The sequence below is a fragment of the Salmo salar genome, chromosome ssa14 (genome assembly GCF_905237065.1).
Source record: "Salmo salar chromosome ssa14, Ssal_v3.1, whole genome shotgun sequence".
Taxonomy (NCBI): Eukaryota; Metazoa; Chordata; class Actinopteri; order Salmoniformes; family Salmonidae; genus Salmo; species Salmo salar.
This window is the reverse complement of record NC_059455.1, coordinates 35017528-35031655: the sequence shown is the minus strand read 5'-3', so window position 1 is coordinate 35031655 and position 14128 is coordinate 35017528. Positions and strand designations below refer to the sequence as shown.

At 45.0% G+C, this 14128-nt stretch overlaps 1 protein-coding gene across 2 annotated transcripts; it reads left to right on the top strand.

Annotated features, from left to right (window-relative positions):
* The first annotated feature begins 450 nt into the window (after positions 1 to 450).
* Positions 451 to 14092, top strand: LOC106569429 (AP-1 complex subunit gamma-1). 2 transcript variants are annotated; one of them, XM_014140781.2, is made up of 22 exons: positions 451 to 705; positions 1386 to 1593; positions 3259 to 3383; positions 3661 to 3802; positions 4007 to 4103; positions 4344 to 4420; positions 4602 to 4697; positions 4803 to 4883; positions 4977 to 5075; positions 5222 to 5277; positions 6919 to 7032; positions 7162 to 7302; positions 7611 to 7665; positions 9690 to 9812; positions 9941 to 10030; positions 10140 to 10267; positions 10441 to 10545; positions 11214 to 11358; positions 11515 to 11659; positions 11890 to 12044; positions 12250 to 12348; positions 12437 to 14092. In XM_014140781.2, the coding sequence occupies exons 2-22, from the start codon at positions 1393 to 1395 to the stop codon at positions 12533 to 12535; spliced, it is 2373 nt and encodes a 790-aa protein (XP_013996256.1). In that variant the 5' UTR covers positions 451 to 705; positions 1386 to 1392; the 3' UTR covers positions 12536 to 14092. The 2 variants fall into 2 exon arrangements, with proteins under 2 accessions (XP_013996256.1, XP_013996255.1); XM_014140780.2 differs by lacking the exon at positions 451 to 705 and adding an exon at positions 1189 to 1307.
* The last annotated feature ends 36 nt before the right edge of the window (positions 14093 to 14128 follow it).

Sequence of the window (14128 nt, the reverse complement as noted above, 5' to 3'; positions counted from 1 at the left end):
ATACACCCCTGTTGTCAAGGACACCGACCTCCACGTAGCCTACAGTCTAGGCCTAGGAACAGACAGTGTTCCTAGCAAAGTTGTATATAAACCCTGAATTGCAATGCTATGTTTTGGCCATTGAGAGGCTTTGAAACCACTGGACGGCCATATTGGCAACCCCCAGCAGGCGCAGTCCTCCATAGGAATGAATGGAATTGTCCTGCATTTAAATTCAATGTTTCAAGGACAAAATGACATGTATTTAAGTATGTTTCTGTTATAGTGGGGACTGTAACATTATGCATTAAGGTATCTGTAATAGAACAAATGTGGCAAAAACGAATGTAGGCATTAACTTCTATAGCTATTTCTTTACACCAGCGAGGGAGTGCCAGAGGCAAGAGGCTTCAACACAGCGCCCCCTACAAATCATCTAGTGTGTATATAAATAATTAGTTTCTAGCCTTCAGTTTTCCTAAGGGGCGGAGTTCAAGGCTTGTCAGAGATCCGATTTGGGAAGTGATGCTGCCATTATGTTTTTCAGATGAAGTTTATGGGTTTAGGTACCTTCGTACATTAGGCGTCGAGCCAATATAAGCCGCCGAGTAGTTTTAGTTGCCCATTCATTTGTGAGGCAAGAGTTTAATGAATGTTGACACATCTCCGTTTATTGAGAAAAAAAACGGCTTGGTATTTTTATAGGGGCGTTTTCACTTTCTGAAGGTAAGAGACGAGCATCAAGCTCCCATGTAATCGGAGGTTATCCTCGAGCATTAACGTTAGCTAGCTGGCTAAATAAATGCATGGTTGACATCTCTATTAAACATGTTCTAAAAGTAGATCGCCTAACGAACTGAATTTCTATGCAAGAGCTGTGGTTCCTCGCTTGCCATCACAGCATAAAAACATCGTGTGTGGCTAGGAGTGCTAGTTAGGCGAGTGAATTTGATAGCTAACTACATTGACTGTATCAAGATAAAATTGACGTCACTGTCTTATATTTCACCGCTGCCTGTATCGCGTAAAGCTTGTTGTTTAGTTGTACATCATGGTCGTTTCGTATTTTACTTTTCACTGTAAATAATGACTGAACGGCTGCTCTATTTAAACGAATTAGAGACCTTCTCAGGTGTATCATTAACCCCACTTGTACCTCGGAAGTAATATTGTTGTTCTTCATGACTGTACAGGAAATGCTAGTGCTTTTACAGGCGCTCATGAACATGTTATTAGTCCTGCTTGGACCGATACTCAATGCATTTTCCCGTTCAGATTATTATGTCTTCTTGTCTGTCATTTGCCTTACGTGTCGGTGAACCAGGCAGGTAATAAGGACCTTTGTTGACGTTGTTGGAGCTGTTGAATATTGCTCATCCTCAACTCTCTCTCACTCACTCCAACAGCAGAGCCATGTCTCCTTCCGTGCGTCTGCAGGAGATGATCAGGGTGATCAGAGGAGCCCGTACACAGGGTGAGGAGCGTGGTGTGATCCAGAGGGAGTGTGCTGCCATCCGGGCACAGTTCAGACAGGCTGACAATGGGACCCGCTCTCACAACCTGGCAAAGCTGCTGTATGTGCACATGCTGGGCTACCCCGCCCACTTTGGTCAGGTAGTGAACAGTGCTCTTAAGATAATCATTATTTATTGAGTTTCTATAGCGCTTTTCATTACAGAATCTCAGTGTTGATAAGAGAAATAAACAAGCAACATATAAAATATATATACAGTATGTAGCTACACTGAACAAAAATATAAATGCTACAATTTCAAAGATTTTACTGAGTTACAAAAAATTTAAGGAAATCAGTCAATTTAAATAATTTCATTTGGCCCTAATCTATGAATTTCACATGACTGGTATGCAACTGTTGGTCACAGATACCTTTAAAAAAAGGTAAGGGCGTGGATTACAAAACCAGTCAGTATCCGATGTGATCACCATTTGCCTCATGCAGCACGACACATCTCCTTCACATAGAGTTGATCAGGCTGTTGATTGTGGCCTGTGGAATGTTGTACCACTGCTCTTCAATGGCTGTGTGAAGTTGATGGATATTGGCGGGAACTGGAACACGCTGTCGTACAAGTCGATACAGAGCATTCCAAACGTGCTCAATTGGTGACATGTCTGGTGAGTATGCAGGCCATGGAAGAACTGGGACATTTTCAGCTTCCAGGAATTGTGTACAGATCCTTGCGACATGGGGATGTGCATTATAATGCTGAAACATGAGTTGATGAATGGCAAGCCAATGGGCCTCCGGATGCCATAGATAAAATGCAATTTTGTTCGTTGTCTCTAGCTTATGCCTGCCCATACCATAACCCACCACCTCCATGGGGCACTCTGTTCACAACGTTGACATCAGCAAACTGCTCACCCACACAACGCCATACTGCCATCTGCCCAGTACAGTTGAAACCGGGATTGATCCGTGAAGAGCACACTTCTCCAGCATGCCAGTGGCCATCGAAGGTGAGCATTTTCCCACTGAAGTTGGTTACGATACCGAGCTGCAGTCAGGTCAAGACCCTGGTGAGGACTATGAGCACGCAGATGAGCTTCCCTGAGACGGTTTCTGACAGTTTGTGCAGAAATTCTTTGGTTATGCAAACCCACAGTCTGTTTCATCAGCAGTCCAGGTGGCTGGTCTCAGACGATCCTGCAGGTGAAGACGCCGGATGTGTAGGTCCTGGGCTGGCATGGTTACACGTGGTCTGCGGTTGTGAGGCCGGTTGGACGTACTGCCAAATTCTCTAAAACGATGTTGGAGGTGACTTATGGTAGAGAAATTAACATTCAATTCTCTGGCAACAGCTCTGGTGGATATTCCTGCAGTCAGCATGCCAATTGCAGGCTCCTTCTATACTTCAGACATCTGTGGCATTATATTGTGATAATCGCACATTTGAGTGGCCTTTTATTGCCCTCAGCACAAGGTGCACCTATGTAATGAACATGCTGTTTAGTCAGCTTCTTGATATGCCACACCTGTCAGGTGGATGGATAATCTTGGCAAAGGAGAAATGCTCACTAACAAGGATGTAGCCAAATTTCTGCACCAAATTTGAGAGAAATAAGCTTTTTTTTTGCATATGTGAAATGTCAGGGGATGACTGGCTCTTTTATTTCAGCTCATGAAACATGGGACCAACACTTTACATGTTGCATTTATATTTTTGTTCGGTGTACATAAGATGTCAGGGGATGACTCCGTAGAGTTGGTATTTTTGCTCTTTTTGTATCCTAACCCCCCCCCCCATCTGGTCTCAGATGGAGTGTGTGCGTCTGATTGCAAGCCCTCGGTACAATGAGAAACGTGTTGGGTACCTGGGTGCCATGATGCTTCTAGACGAGAAACAGGATGCCAGCCTGCTCATCACTAACTCCATCAAGAAGTAAGGACAATTTTATCTGAAATACTCTAAAAGGGAGAAATGTACGACAGACAGACGGAACTCTGACACAGACAGACAGACAAAACTCTGCTAATCAGGCTGGAACTGGTTCTGTCTACAGTTCCATAATCATGTCTAGGCTGTGTACGATCAATGTAGTCATTAGTTACATAAACATTGAACTAGTGGTCTAGTAGCCTCTACTTGATGACAAAGTAATTGAGAAATGGTCATTAAACCCCTTCTCTCTCTCTCTCTCTGTGTGTGTGTGTTTCAGTGACCTGTCCCACAGCAGTCAGTATGTCCAGTCTCTGGCTCTGTGTACTCTGGCCTGTATGGGCTCGGCTGAGATGTGTCGAGACCTGGCCCCAGAGATCGACCGCCTCCTCAGAGCCTCCAACTCCTACATCAAGAAGAAGGTGAGCACCGTCTGTAGCCACACACACACACACCGCCACTCCTTCCATCATGGCTGAGCTTGGTAATGCAGAAACACAAACCAATCCATCTTGATCACTGCTGTCAAACACTGCGTTGCAACAGACTGACGTAAACAATCATGTGCACTGATGTTGAAGGTTATTTTAGTTATGTAGCTGATCGTGATGACGTTGCCATTTCAGGCAACTCTTTGTGCAGTACACATGGTGAGAAAAGTACCAGAGCTAGGAGAGCTGTTCACCCCTGCAGCTCGATCCCTGCTCTCTGAAAAGAACCACGGTGAGCCACTTTCATCTAACCGTTTAAAAAATATATTTTTATTACCAGAAATCTGTTTTAAAAAAATAATCAAAACAGCTGTTCACTGTCTGCTCCTCTGTACCAGACCTATTTCAGTCTTACATTTGAGGACAGTACGTAGTCTTCCATTTTGACTGTGAGCTGTTATTATGCATGTTATAGTAAATGGTGTCAGTGTGGCAAATATTCCCCTGTCCTAATGGTTAGGTCCGATTGCAGGTGTGTTACATGGAGCTGTGGTTCTGATCACTGAGCTGTGTGAGCGCAACCCAAACACTCTAGAGCAGTTTCGTAAGGTAAGACACACCTCATCCTACTCCATTCCGGTACATCCACTCAACATGAGACATTACATTTCAGTCCCTTGAAATCTGGTTTTACACTGTAACATCTAATTACAAAAACAGAACACATTCTCCCACAGCCCTAGATGATGGTCTGTGAGCCTGACTCCTGCTCTGTGTGTGTTTGGTCCAGGTGGTGCCGGAGCTGGTCCTGATGATGAAAGGCCTGGTGATGTCTGGTTACTCTCCAGAACACAATGTGGCTGGGATCAGTGATCCATTCTTGCAGGTCAGTGTTTTGAATAGTGAATTGGAGTTTGGGTAAAAACAAGCATATTGTGACTGAATCTACATGTTTCCCTTTCTCTCTTCCTCCTCCTTCCTCCATCATTAGGTGCGCATTCTTAGGTTGCTGAGGATCCTGGGGCGCAATAATGACACAGCCAGTGATGCCATGAATGACCTGCTGGCCCAGGTACAGTATTTTCATCAGTAAATAGTCATGCAGCGTTGTTGTTGTATGAACTATTTAGATTTTAATCACAGCTTATGTATTATTGACCTTCAGGTGGCTACGAACACAGACAGCAGTAAGACCGCAGGCAGTGCTGTTTTGTATGAAACGGTTCTGACTGTCATGGACATCAAATCAGAAAGTGGCTTGAGGGTAAGTGTCACGCGTGATAACGTCATCAAGTAATTTCTCATTTGTGTACATTTACATCTATTGGAAGTGCTACAAGTGATGGTGGCTAATGTAGCTCACATTTCTGTATAACAGAAGCCATATCTAAGATGTTTTGTGTGTGACAGGTCTTGGCTGTGAACATCCTGGGGAGATTTCTTCTGAACAATGATAGGAACATCCGGTTAGTCTTCGCTCTCTCTCTTCCTTTGATCTCATCTGGTCCTTTTCCATAGTTTCTACCCCGTTGCCTAGAAGATTATTGTTGCCTGAGGCAGACAAACATCTGGATTCTGATCATGCTAAACACAGTCAGTAATGTCGTGAGATTATTTAGCTAGAGCCTTTAGAATGGCAGACAGGGTTCTCTGTATGTCGTGGGCTCACGTTCACATATAAAGTTTCCTTTTTATCTGTCTGTTCTGAGGCATACTTCCTGTTGGGATTGTCCCAGTAGGGTCTGTCTGGTCCAGCAGGCTTTTCTTGTCTGGTTCTAGGCTTAAGCTCCCATCCCTGTGACAGTGTGACGGCTGCCGGAGAGCTGCTAGACTGGCTTAGATGGGATCATTCTGACATATCGATTCACCAGATGCACTATATATACAAAACTATGTGGACACCCATTCAAATTTGGCTATTTCAGCCACACCCGTTGCTGACAGGTGTATAAAATCGAGCACACAGCCATGCAATCTCCATAGACAAACATTGGTAGTAGACTGGCCTTACTGAAGAGCTCAGTGACTTTCAACGTGGCACCGTCATAGGATGCCACCTTTCCAACAAGTCAGTTTGTCAAATTTCTGCCCTGCTAGAGCTGCCCCGGTCAACTGTAAATGCTGTTATTGTGAAGTGGAAACATCTAGGAGCAACAATGGTTCAGCCGTGACATGGTAGGCCACACAAGCTCATAGAATGGGACCGCTGAAGTGCTTAGCATGTAAAAATTGTCTATCCTCGGTTGCAACACACAGAGTGTGTGTATGTATGTATGTATGTATGTATGTATGTGGAACTTCATGAAATGGGTTTACTTGGCCGAGCAGCTGCACACAATAATGGTCTGGGGCTGTTGTTCATGGTTCGAGCTAGGCCCCTTAGTTCCAGTGAAGGGAAATCTTAACTCTACAGACTACAATGACATTCTAGACAATTCTGTGCTTCCAACTTTGTGGCAACAGTTTGGGGAAGGCCCTTTCCTGTTTCACCATGACAATGCCCCTGTGCACAAAGTGAGGTAAATACAGAAATGGTTTGTTGAGATCGGTGTGGAAGAACTTTACTAGCTTAAACAAAGCCCTAACCTCAAAACCATCGAACACCTTTGGGATGAATTGGAACGCCGACTCCGAGCCAGGCCTAATCGCACAACAACCAGTGCCCGACCTCACTTATGCTCTTGTGGCTGAATGGAAGCAAATCCCCTCAGCAATGTTCCAACATCTAGTGGAAAGCCTTCCCAGAAGAGTGGAGGCTGTTATAGCAGCAAAGGGGGACCAACTGCATATTAATGCCCATGATTTTGATTTTCGATTAGCTGGTGTTCACATACATTTGGTCATGTAGTGTAGATATTTAAAAGAAAATTCAAAGACCTTGAACTTGGAGGAGAGCAGTCATGCTTAACACCAGGGAAGAAAGCACACCATTTTTTTTGCATAAGATATGAGATGGGAGATCTTGGAAATGATACTTGTAGACAAGAATCATAAGCATGTTGCTTGTTTGAGCAGAGTATATTTTCCGTGAAATGTATCCATGCACCAATTGTGTTGATCAATTCACAGCCCTCACACAAATATAACTTGTCTGAATGTATGCACAGGTATATCTCCATGACTTCCCTTCAGAAAATTGTTCAGACAGACCACAATGCAGTGCAGCGTCACAGGGGGACCATAGTGGACTGCCTGAAGGACCAGGATGCTTCTGTCAAACGGTAATGATTTCTGAACTTGTCTTACCAGCTGGCCATGTGCTGCCTATACATGAGCTACGATGGAAGAGGTGTGGTAATGTAGAGAACAGCAAACAGTATATAGTTCTATTATTTATGTTTATCTCCCAGCCGGGCGTTGGAGCTTTCTCTGGCCCTGGTGTCAGCTGTCAACATCCGCTCTCTGATGAAGGAGCTTCTCCTCTTCCTCTCCAGCTGTCCCCCAGAGCTCCGAGCACACACCACCTCGGGCATCTTCAACGCTGCAGAGAGGTACTGGGCTGGACCTCGCCTGGCTATGGGCTTTAATAATCTCTATGCCACAAAGTATTTCTTTGTGGTCTGTGTGTGCTGGGATATCTCATTTTGTGTCTTTGTCTATATGAATGTTTCCCTGTCTCTTTGAGTGATGTGTTACTGTGTTTCTGTCTTGCTCTCAGTGTCTGTATGTCTCACAGCTATCTGACTGTTCTATCACAAAACACACACAGGCCTAGCCAGGAGACTGCCCTCCCTGTGTGTCAGTCTCTGTCTATTTGTGTCTGAGCTGCAACACTGACCACTAAGTCTGTGTCTCTCAGGTATGCTCCCTCTCAGCGCTGGCACATTGACACCATCCTGCATGTCCTCACCACGGTAAATAATGACACTGTACTGCACCACAATCACCTGGGTTCAGAGCATCTACAACTTGTTTTTAACTATGAATAGCTATTGAAAATACCCCCATGATGTGTCTCACTGGTCTCACCCCACTAGCCTATACCTCAAGCCGTCTTGGTGGAAACTAGGCCGCCCCACATTGCCACTTTGATTCTAGTCTAGACAGTGGAGTTCTTCACGGATCCAGAAAGGACCCGTTCCGAAATGTACATGGGGCTTTCCCCCAAAATACAATTTTAAAATATAGAAACCCGTTCCAAACGGACCTGAGGACAACTAGACCCGTTCCATATAGACTTGGTCAGATCCAGACCCGATCCGAGTGAGTGAAGCAGCAGTCCATTTTTAAGCTACTTTATTAACCAGAGCTGATAAAGGGAGTGGCGGGAGAGAGAGGTGCTGCTCTAGCAGGGTCTGTGTTGTGTGTACTCTGAGTGTGAGCCAGTGACACTGGGGGGAGGAGGAGTTGGGGAGAGATGAGACAGCAACCAACCAAGTGGAGGGAGGGATAGACTGCAACGTCATGCCTGTCTTGACTGCCTCAAACCGGGAGAAGCTAGTTAAGCAAGCTAGCTAGACAAATTGATTCTTTGTGTGCTTTCTCGCCCTACACAGTTGGCTACAAATAACAATAATATTAAGTAGCAGCCTACCTGTTGGCTCTTGGTCATTTAAGCCTATCCTCCTTTAACTTTTAATTCTGTCATTTTAATTCCATCTTCCATTGATTAGATAACTCTGAACTGTTGCCACACGGAGGCTCTATGACTGAAGCCTATTGGCGCTTTGACTTATGATTCGTCAACAACAACAAGCTACACGCGGCAGGCTCCACTCTCGTGAAAAGCAAGATCAGCAGCATAAATTATAGAATTTATCTCTCTACTGCAGCAGTCACATTCAGATCTGTACGGGTCCTTCAGGACAAGTCAGTTAAAATGACACATACCTGGGACAATTAGATTCGACCCAGACCCGTGACATTATTTAGAGTTCTAGATCCGGACCCGCTGTCTAGCTTTCTACTAGACAGTACTAAATCAAATCAAAGTTTATTTGTCACATGTGCCGAATACAACAGGACCTTACAGTGAAATGCTTACTTACAGGCTCTAACCAATAGTGCGAAAAAAAGGTGTGTGTGTGTGTGTGTGTGAAGAAATAAAACAACTGTAAAAATACATTTCAAAATAACAGACGCAAGGCTATATACAGACACCGGTTAGTCAGGCTTATTGAGGTAGTATGTAGGTATGGTTAAAGTGATTATATGATATACTGCATATATGATGAACAGAGAGTAGCAGCAGCGTAAAAAGAGGGGTTGGCAGGTGGTGGGGCACAATGGCTAACCGGGCTATCTGCAATGTGTGGGAGCACTGGTTGGTCGGGCCAATTGAGGTAGTATGAATGTGTAGTCAAAGTGACTATGCATATATGATAAACAGAGTAGCAGCTGTATAAAAGAGGGGTTGGGAGGGGCACACAATGCAAATAGTCCGGGTAACCATTTGGTTACCTGTTCAGCAGTCTTATGGCTTGGGGGTAAAAACTGTTGAGAAGCCTTTTTTCCCTAGACTTGGCACTCCGGTACCGCTTGCCATGCGGTAGTAGAGAGAACAGTCTATGACTGGGGTGGCTGGGGTCTTTGACAATTTTTAGGGCCTTCCTCTGACACCGCCTGGTGTAGAGGTCCTGGATGGCAGGCAGCTTTGCCCCAGTGATGTACTGGGCGGTATGCACTACTTACCCTCTGAAGTGCCTTGCGGTCGGAGGCCGAGCCATTGCTGTACCAGGCAGTGATGCAAAACTGTCAGGTTGCAGCTGTATAACCTTTTGAGGATCTCAGGACCCATGCCAAATCTTTTTAGTTTCCTGAGGGGGAATAGGCTTTGTCGTGCCCTCTTCACAACTGCCTTGGTGTGTTTGGACCATTCTAGTTTGTTGTTGATGTGGACACCAAGGAACTTGCAGCTCAGTCAAACTATCTCTTTCAGGCAGGGGGTGACGTTCGGGATGAGACTGTGCCCAACCTGATCCAGCTCATCACCACAGCAACAGAACTTCACTGCTACACGGTCCACAAGCTGTACAGAGCCCTGATTACAGACATCTCAGTGGTATGGCTTTAGTATGAATGTGTTTGTGTGCCACACTCTGCAGGAATGTGTGTGTTATCAGTCAGGAAAACCTCAAGGCCCTGGTTATACTTATCAGCTGGGGAACTGTGCAATGTTTGTGTGTGCAGCAATCCCTGGTACAGGTTGCGTGCTGGTGTATTGGGGAGTATGGAGACCTGCTTCTGAGAGGAGAGTGTGAGGAGACAGAACCTGTTCAGGTACATGCTTTGGTTGTTGTAACACAGTCATGGTTAATACCAATTGACAATACAGTAGTAATTGTCATTAAACCGAGGCAGTAGTTCTTGTTTTCTGTCCTGCCCTTAGGTGACGGAGGATGATGTCCTGGACGCCTTGGAAACGGTTCTACAGTCACATATGTCGTCGCCAGCAACCAGGGGCTTCGCTCTCACAGCAACCATGAAACTCAGCACACGCATAACACATAACGTGGAGTAAGCATCAGTATCTCACACTGCTAGAACCACTATACAGCAATAACTGAAAACTGCCGTGTCAGTTTTTTTGCCCACTGCGTGGGGTCTGGGACTCTACATTGCTGATACAGCGAAAACTAAAATAGCTCTTGCTTCTGCCTGGTTTTCTCTCCCCTGTCCCTCTCTGGTAGTCGCATTAGGAGCATCGTCAGCATCTACGGCAGCTGTATCGACGTGGAACTCCAGCAGAGAGCAGTGGAATATAACGCTCTCTTCAAGAAATACGACCACATGAGGTACAACCAATAATATACATAATACTATTTCCAATGTTAGCCAATCATACATGCATATAGTGGTGTCAGAGGAAGGCCCTAAAAATTGTCAGACTCCAGCCACCATAGTCATAGACTGTTCTCTCTGCTACCGCACGGCAAGTGCCTAGTCTAGGTCCAAAAGGCTTTTAAACAACTTCTACACTTGAGCCATAAGAATCCTGAACACCTAATCAAATGGCTACCCAGACGATTTGCATTGCCCCCCCCCCCCAATACACCGCTGCTACTGTCTGTTGTCATCTATGCATAGTCACTTTAAACTCTACCTACATGTACATATTACCTCAACTAACCAGTGCCCCTGCACATTGACTCTGTACCGGTACCTCCCTGTATATAGTCTCGCTATTGTTATTTTACTGCTGCTCTTGATTTACTTGTTTATTTCTTATCTGTATTTTTTTAAACTGCATTGTTGGTTAGGGGCTCATAAGAAAGCATTTCACTAAGGGCTACACCTGTTGTATTCGGCACATGTGACTAATAAAATTTGTTTTTGATTTCTAGTATTATATTTTATGTAGTATTTTATGTATGGGTACATTGCCAGTGAGTGGGGCTTTGCATCATGGTTGCCACTATATCCCACCCCAGTACACTGCTAAGAGAGCTCTCTGTGCTCGCAGGGCTGCGGTACTGGAGAGAATGCCGGTGATTGACAAAAGCTCCCCGGGACATACCAATGGAGAATCAGCAGGGGGGACTATCAAAGAGTTGGAGCCAACCAAACTGACACATGAAATAGTGTTTCCCCAGGAACCTTCTAATCAGGTAAGTGATGAAAATGACTGCAATAAACTTTGGTATTTCAGCTATCTGGATATATAGAACTGACCTACTATTGTATACTGTGCGTGTACTTTCTCAAGCTAAACTTCTTGAATGTTACATAATGTGGAATCTTTACCCTCACTTTCCCTTGTCAAGGTGTGTGATCTGTTGGACCTGCTGGGTGGTTCTGGGGAGCCTTTCCAGCCCAGCCCGTCCCTGTCCAGCACAGCACCCGGCCCAGCTAGCAGCACGGCTGGGGGAGACCTACTGGACCTACTGGGAGGCCTGGATGTCACCCCTGGTGAGACGCACACAACAGCTGAGAGAGGGTGATGGGCAGAGCAGGGGGTCGCAAAGAGATGGATGGAGGGCGAGATGGAGTCAAATATCAACTATTTTGGAATGAACACATCTGTAGCTTTATACAAAATATACAGTACATCTTCATAATGTATTTAATGATGATTTGTTTCTGGTGTTGAATTCCAAGATTCCCAATGACAGAATTTGTTTTTTTCTTTGTTTCCATAGCACCACCTAGTGTTACAGTGTATGAGAAGAACGGTGTGACTCTAAAACTACAGACTGACAGACAGACAGACACAGGAATGACTGTTACCCTCACGGCCACCAACTCCACTGACGGGGACATCACTGGCCTCACCCTGCAAGCAGCAGTACCCAAGGTCTGCTTCCCCATCTCTTTTGTGTCGGAGTACCTTTGTATTTGTTATTCCAAGCTTTTACGTCATAAGTAGGGTCCTCTAGACCATGTAACTGACCAGGAAGAACTCTGGGCCCTACTTATAGGCTGTTTGTGACCTTTTTAAAACTCTGGGTCCTAGTTACAGGCTGTTCATGACCTTTGTCTCGCACTCCCATCCACCTCAGAGCGTCCAGTTACAGATGAAGGCTCCGAGTGGTGACGTCATCCCTGCGCATGGCTTAGGTCAGGTGACCCAGACTGTGCTCCTCAACAACCCAAACAAGGTGGGTCTTCATTCAGTCAGTTCATGGTCACCACACGCATGCGCACACCCACAATGGACTAAAAATGTACTTCCTTTCCCCCCCCCAGGTGAGTCTGAAGATTAGGGTGCGTGTGTGCTACACCAGCCAGAGCTCTGTCTGCCAGGACACGGTGCAGATCGACTCCTTCCCAAGCACCGCCTGGTAATGACCGCTGCAATCAACCTGTCCATCAACACTGACACAGACATCAGACAATGTACGTGGAAGGATCGACAGCTGACCAGGCCCAGGAGTGGGGACCCATTCTACCTAACAGCAGTTTGTAAATCATATAGAGGGGATCCTCTCTGTCAATCAACTATTCCACACTACAACCTGATGCTCTGTCAATCCAAGCTGATGTTTTTTTAAATTACTCTTAATTCTGTTATTTTTCTAAATGGCTGACCCTCGTGAACTGTGGAAATTGTCCCACTACAGTTTGACAAGGATTCATGTAGATAAACTCTCAAGAGACTCCGTCACCCTAAAAGCCATTGTCACCATTCTACCTTTTCAGCTCCTGTTCGGACTACTGGTATTACATTTCCCATAGGTTAACTAGCGGTATTAATGACACTACTGAACATGGTACTAGCTTCGCTGTGTATTTCCGGAGTTGCAGGTCATCTGTGTCACATCAATCAACAACAGTAATATGCAGCTGTCTGCCTGAGCCAGTGGGACTCGTCCAATCAGAAGGTGAATAAATCCTGAGAACTGTAATCATGACTGTCCACATGAAAGGGGTCCGTCGGGATACATTTTAAGAGTAGCTTGAAGTTTTGGCTCATGCAACCTTGTAAACTAGTTAAAAGCTTGACAACTTTTCTTTCACTCCAGGACCACTGACCTACTTACTGGTGTGGCTCAGTGTTACAATTCTCTGTAGTCTATCTGAGCCACATGATCAGCATCCCCTAACACTACGCCTTATCTAGATGTACATGCCTTCCGTTGGTGTGCTCTTCTCCCTACCTCTCTTTACCATCTGCTTGGCTGCTTCTCTCTTCCCTTGTGCCTGTCACTCAGAACCTCCTTTTGGAGCTGAGGTATTATGGTGTATATTGACTTTATTTTGAGGTGAGAGTTGCTGTTTTATCTGTGAATAATATAACTCCCCCATATCGCTGTATCTTTGAAGCATCAGTGCCAGTCAGGCAGTCCTAACCAGTGTTTCCCCTGCCATAGCTTTAGCTTACGGAGTTATTTTTTTTATGCCCAGGGAAAGTAAATGTAGGAGAAAGACTGGCCCTGACCCCTGCCCTGTATACACTACTCAACCTCTTTCAGCAAAAAAATACACAATGGGTGACATATGTTCTTAAAACACTAGATAGTCTTGGTTTGTATGAGATTGCAAATCTTGTTGCAATACCAAATAATTGATATACATGTGCTGATGCATATTTGAGAAGTGCCTCCACAAGGTTACAAAAGTAATAGAAAATTAATTTGGTAACTTTCCAATATTCCAAAGTTCTGGGCCTTATTACCGGCTGCCCACGCAATTGTTAAGTAACTTGCAGTGATAAATTGGTTTGTGGATATTAATGGTACGCTTCAATGGGATTCAGTGCAAATAAGCAAAACATCCACCCTTTAGACCACTACTCTAAAAGGAACCAGAGGGAGAAATGGAGACGGAAAGAGAATTCCGTTGTGTGCATTGCCTTCGACTCCCATGTTGTGTCATTTCTAATTAAAGGTTATCAAACCTCAATGAGTTTAGAATTCCTATCACTGCTTATATGGAAAG

Coding starts and splice junctions, on each gene's coding strand:
- LOC106569429 (XM_014140780.2), top strand. CDS start 1,237: ATGCATTTTCCCGTTCAGATTATTATGTCTTCTTGTCTGTCATTTGCC. Junction 3,384..3,660: donor ATCACTAACTCCATCAAGAA/GTAAGGACAATT, acceptor TGTGTGTTTCAG/TGACCTGTCCCACAGCAGTC. Junction 5,278..6,918: donor AACAATGATAGGAACATCCG/GTTAGTCTTCGC, acceptor ATGTATGCACAG/GTATATCTCCATGACTTCCC.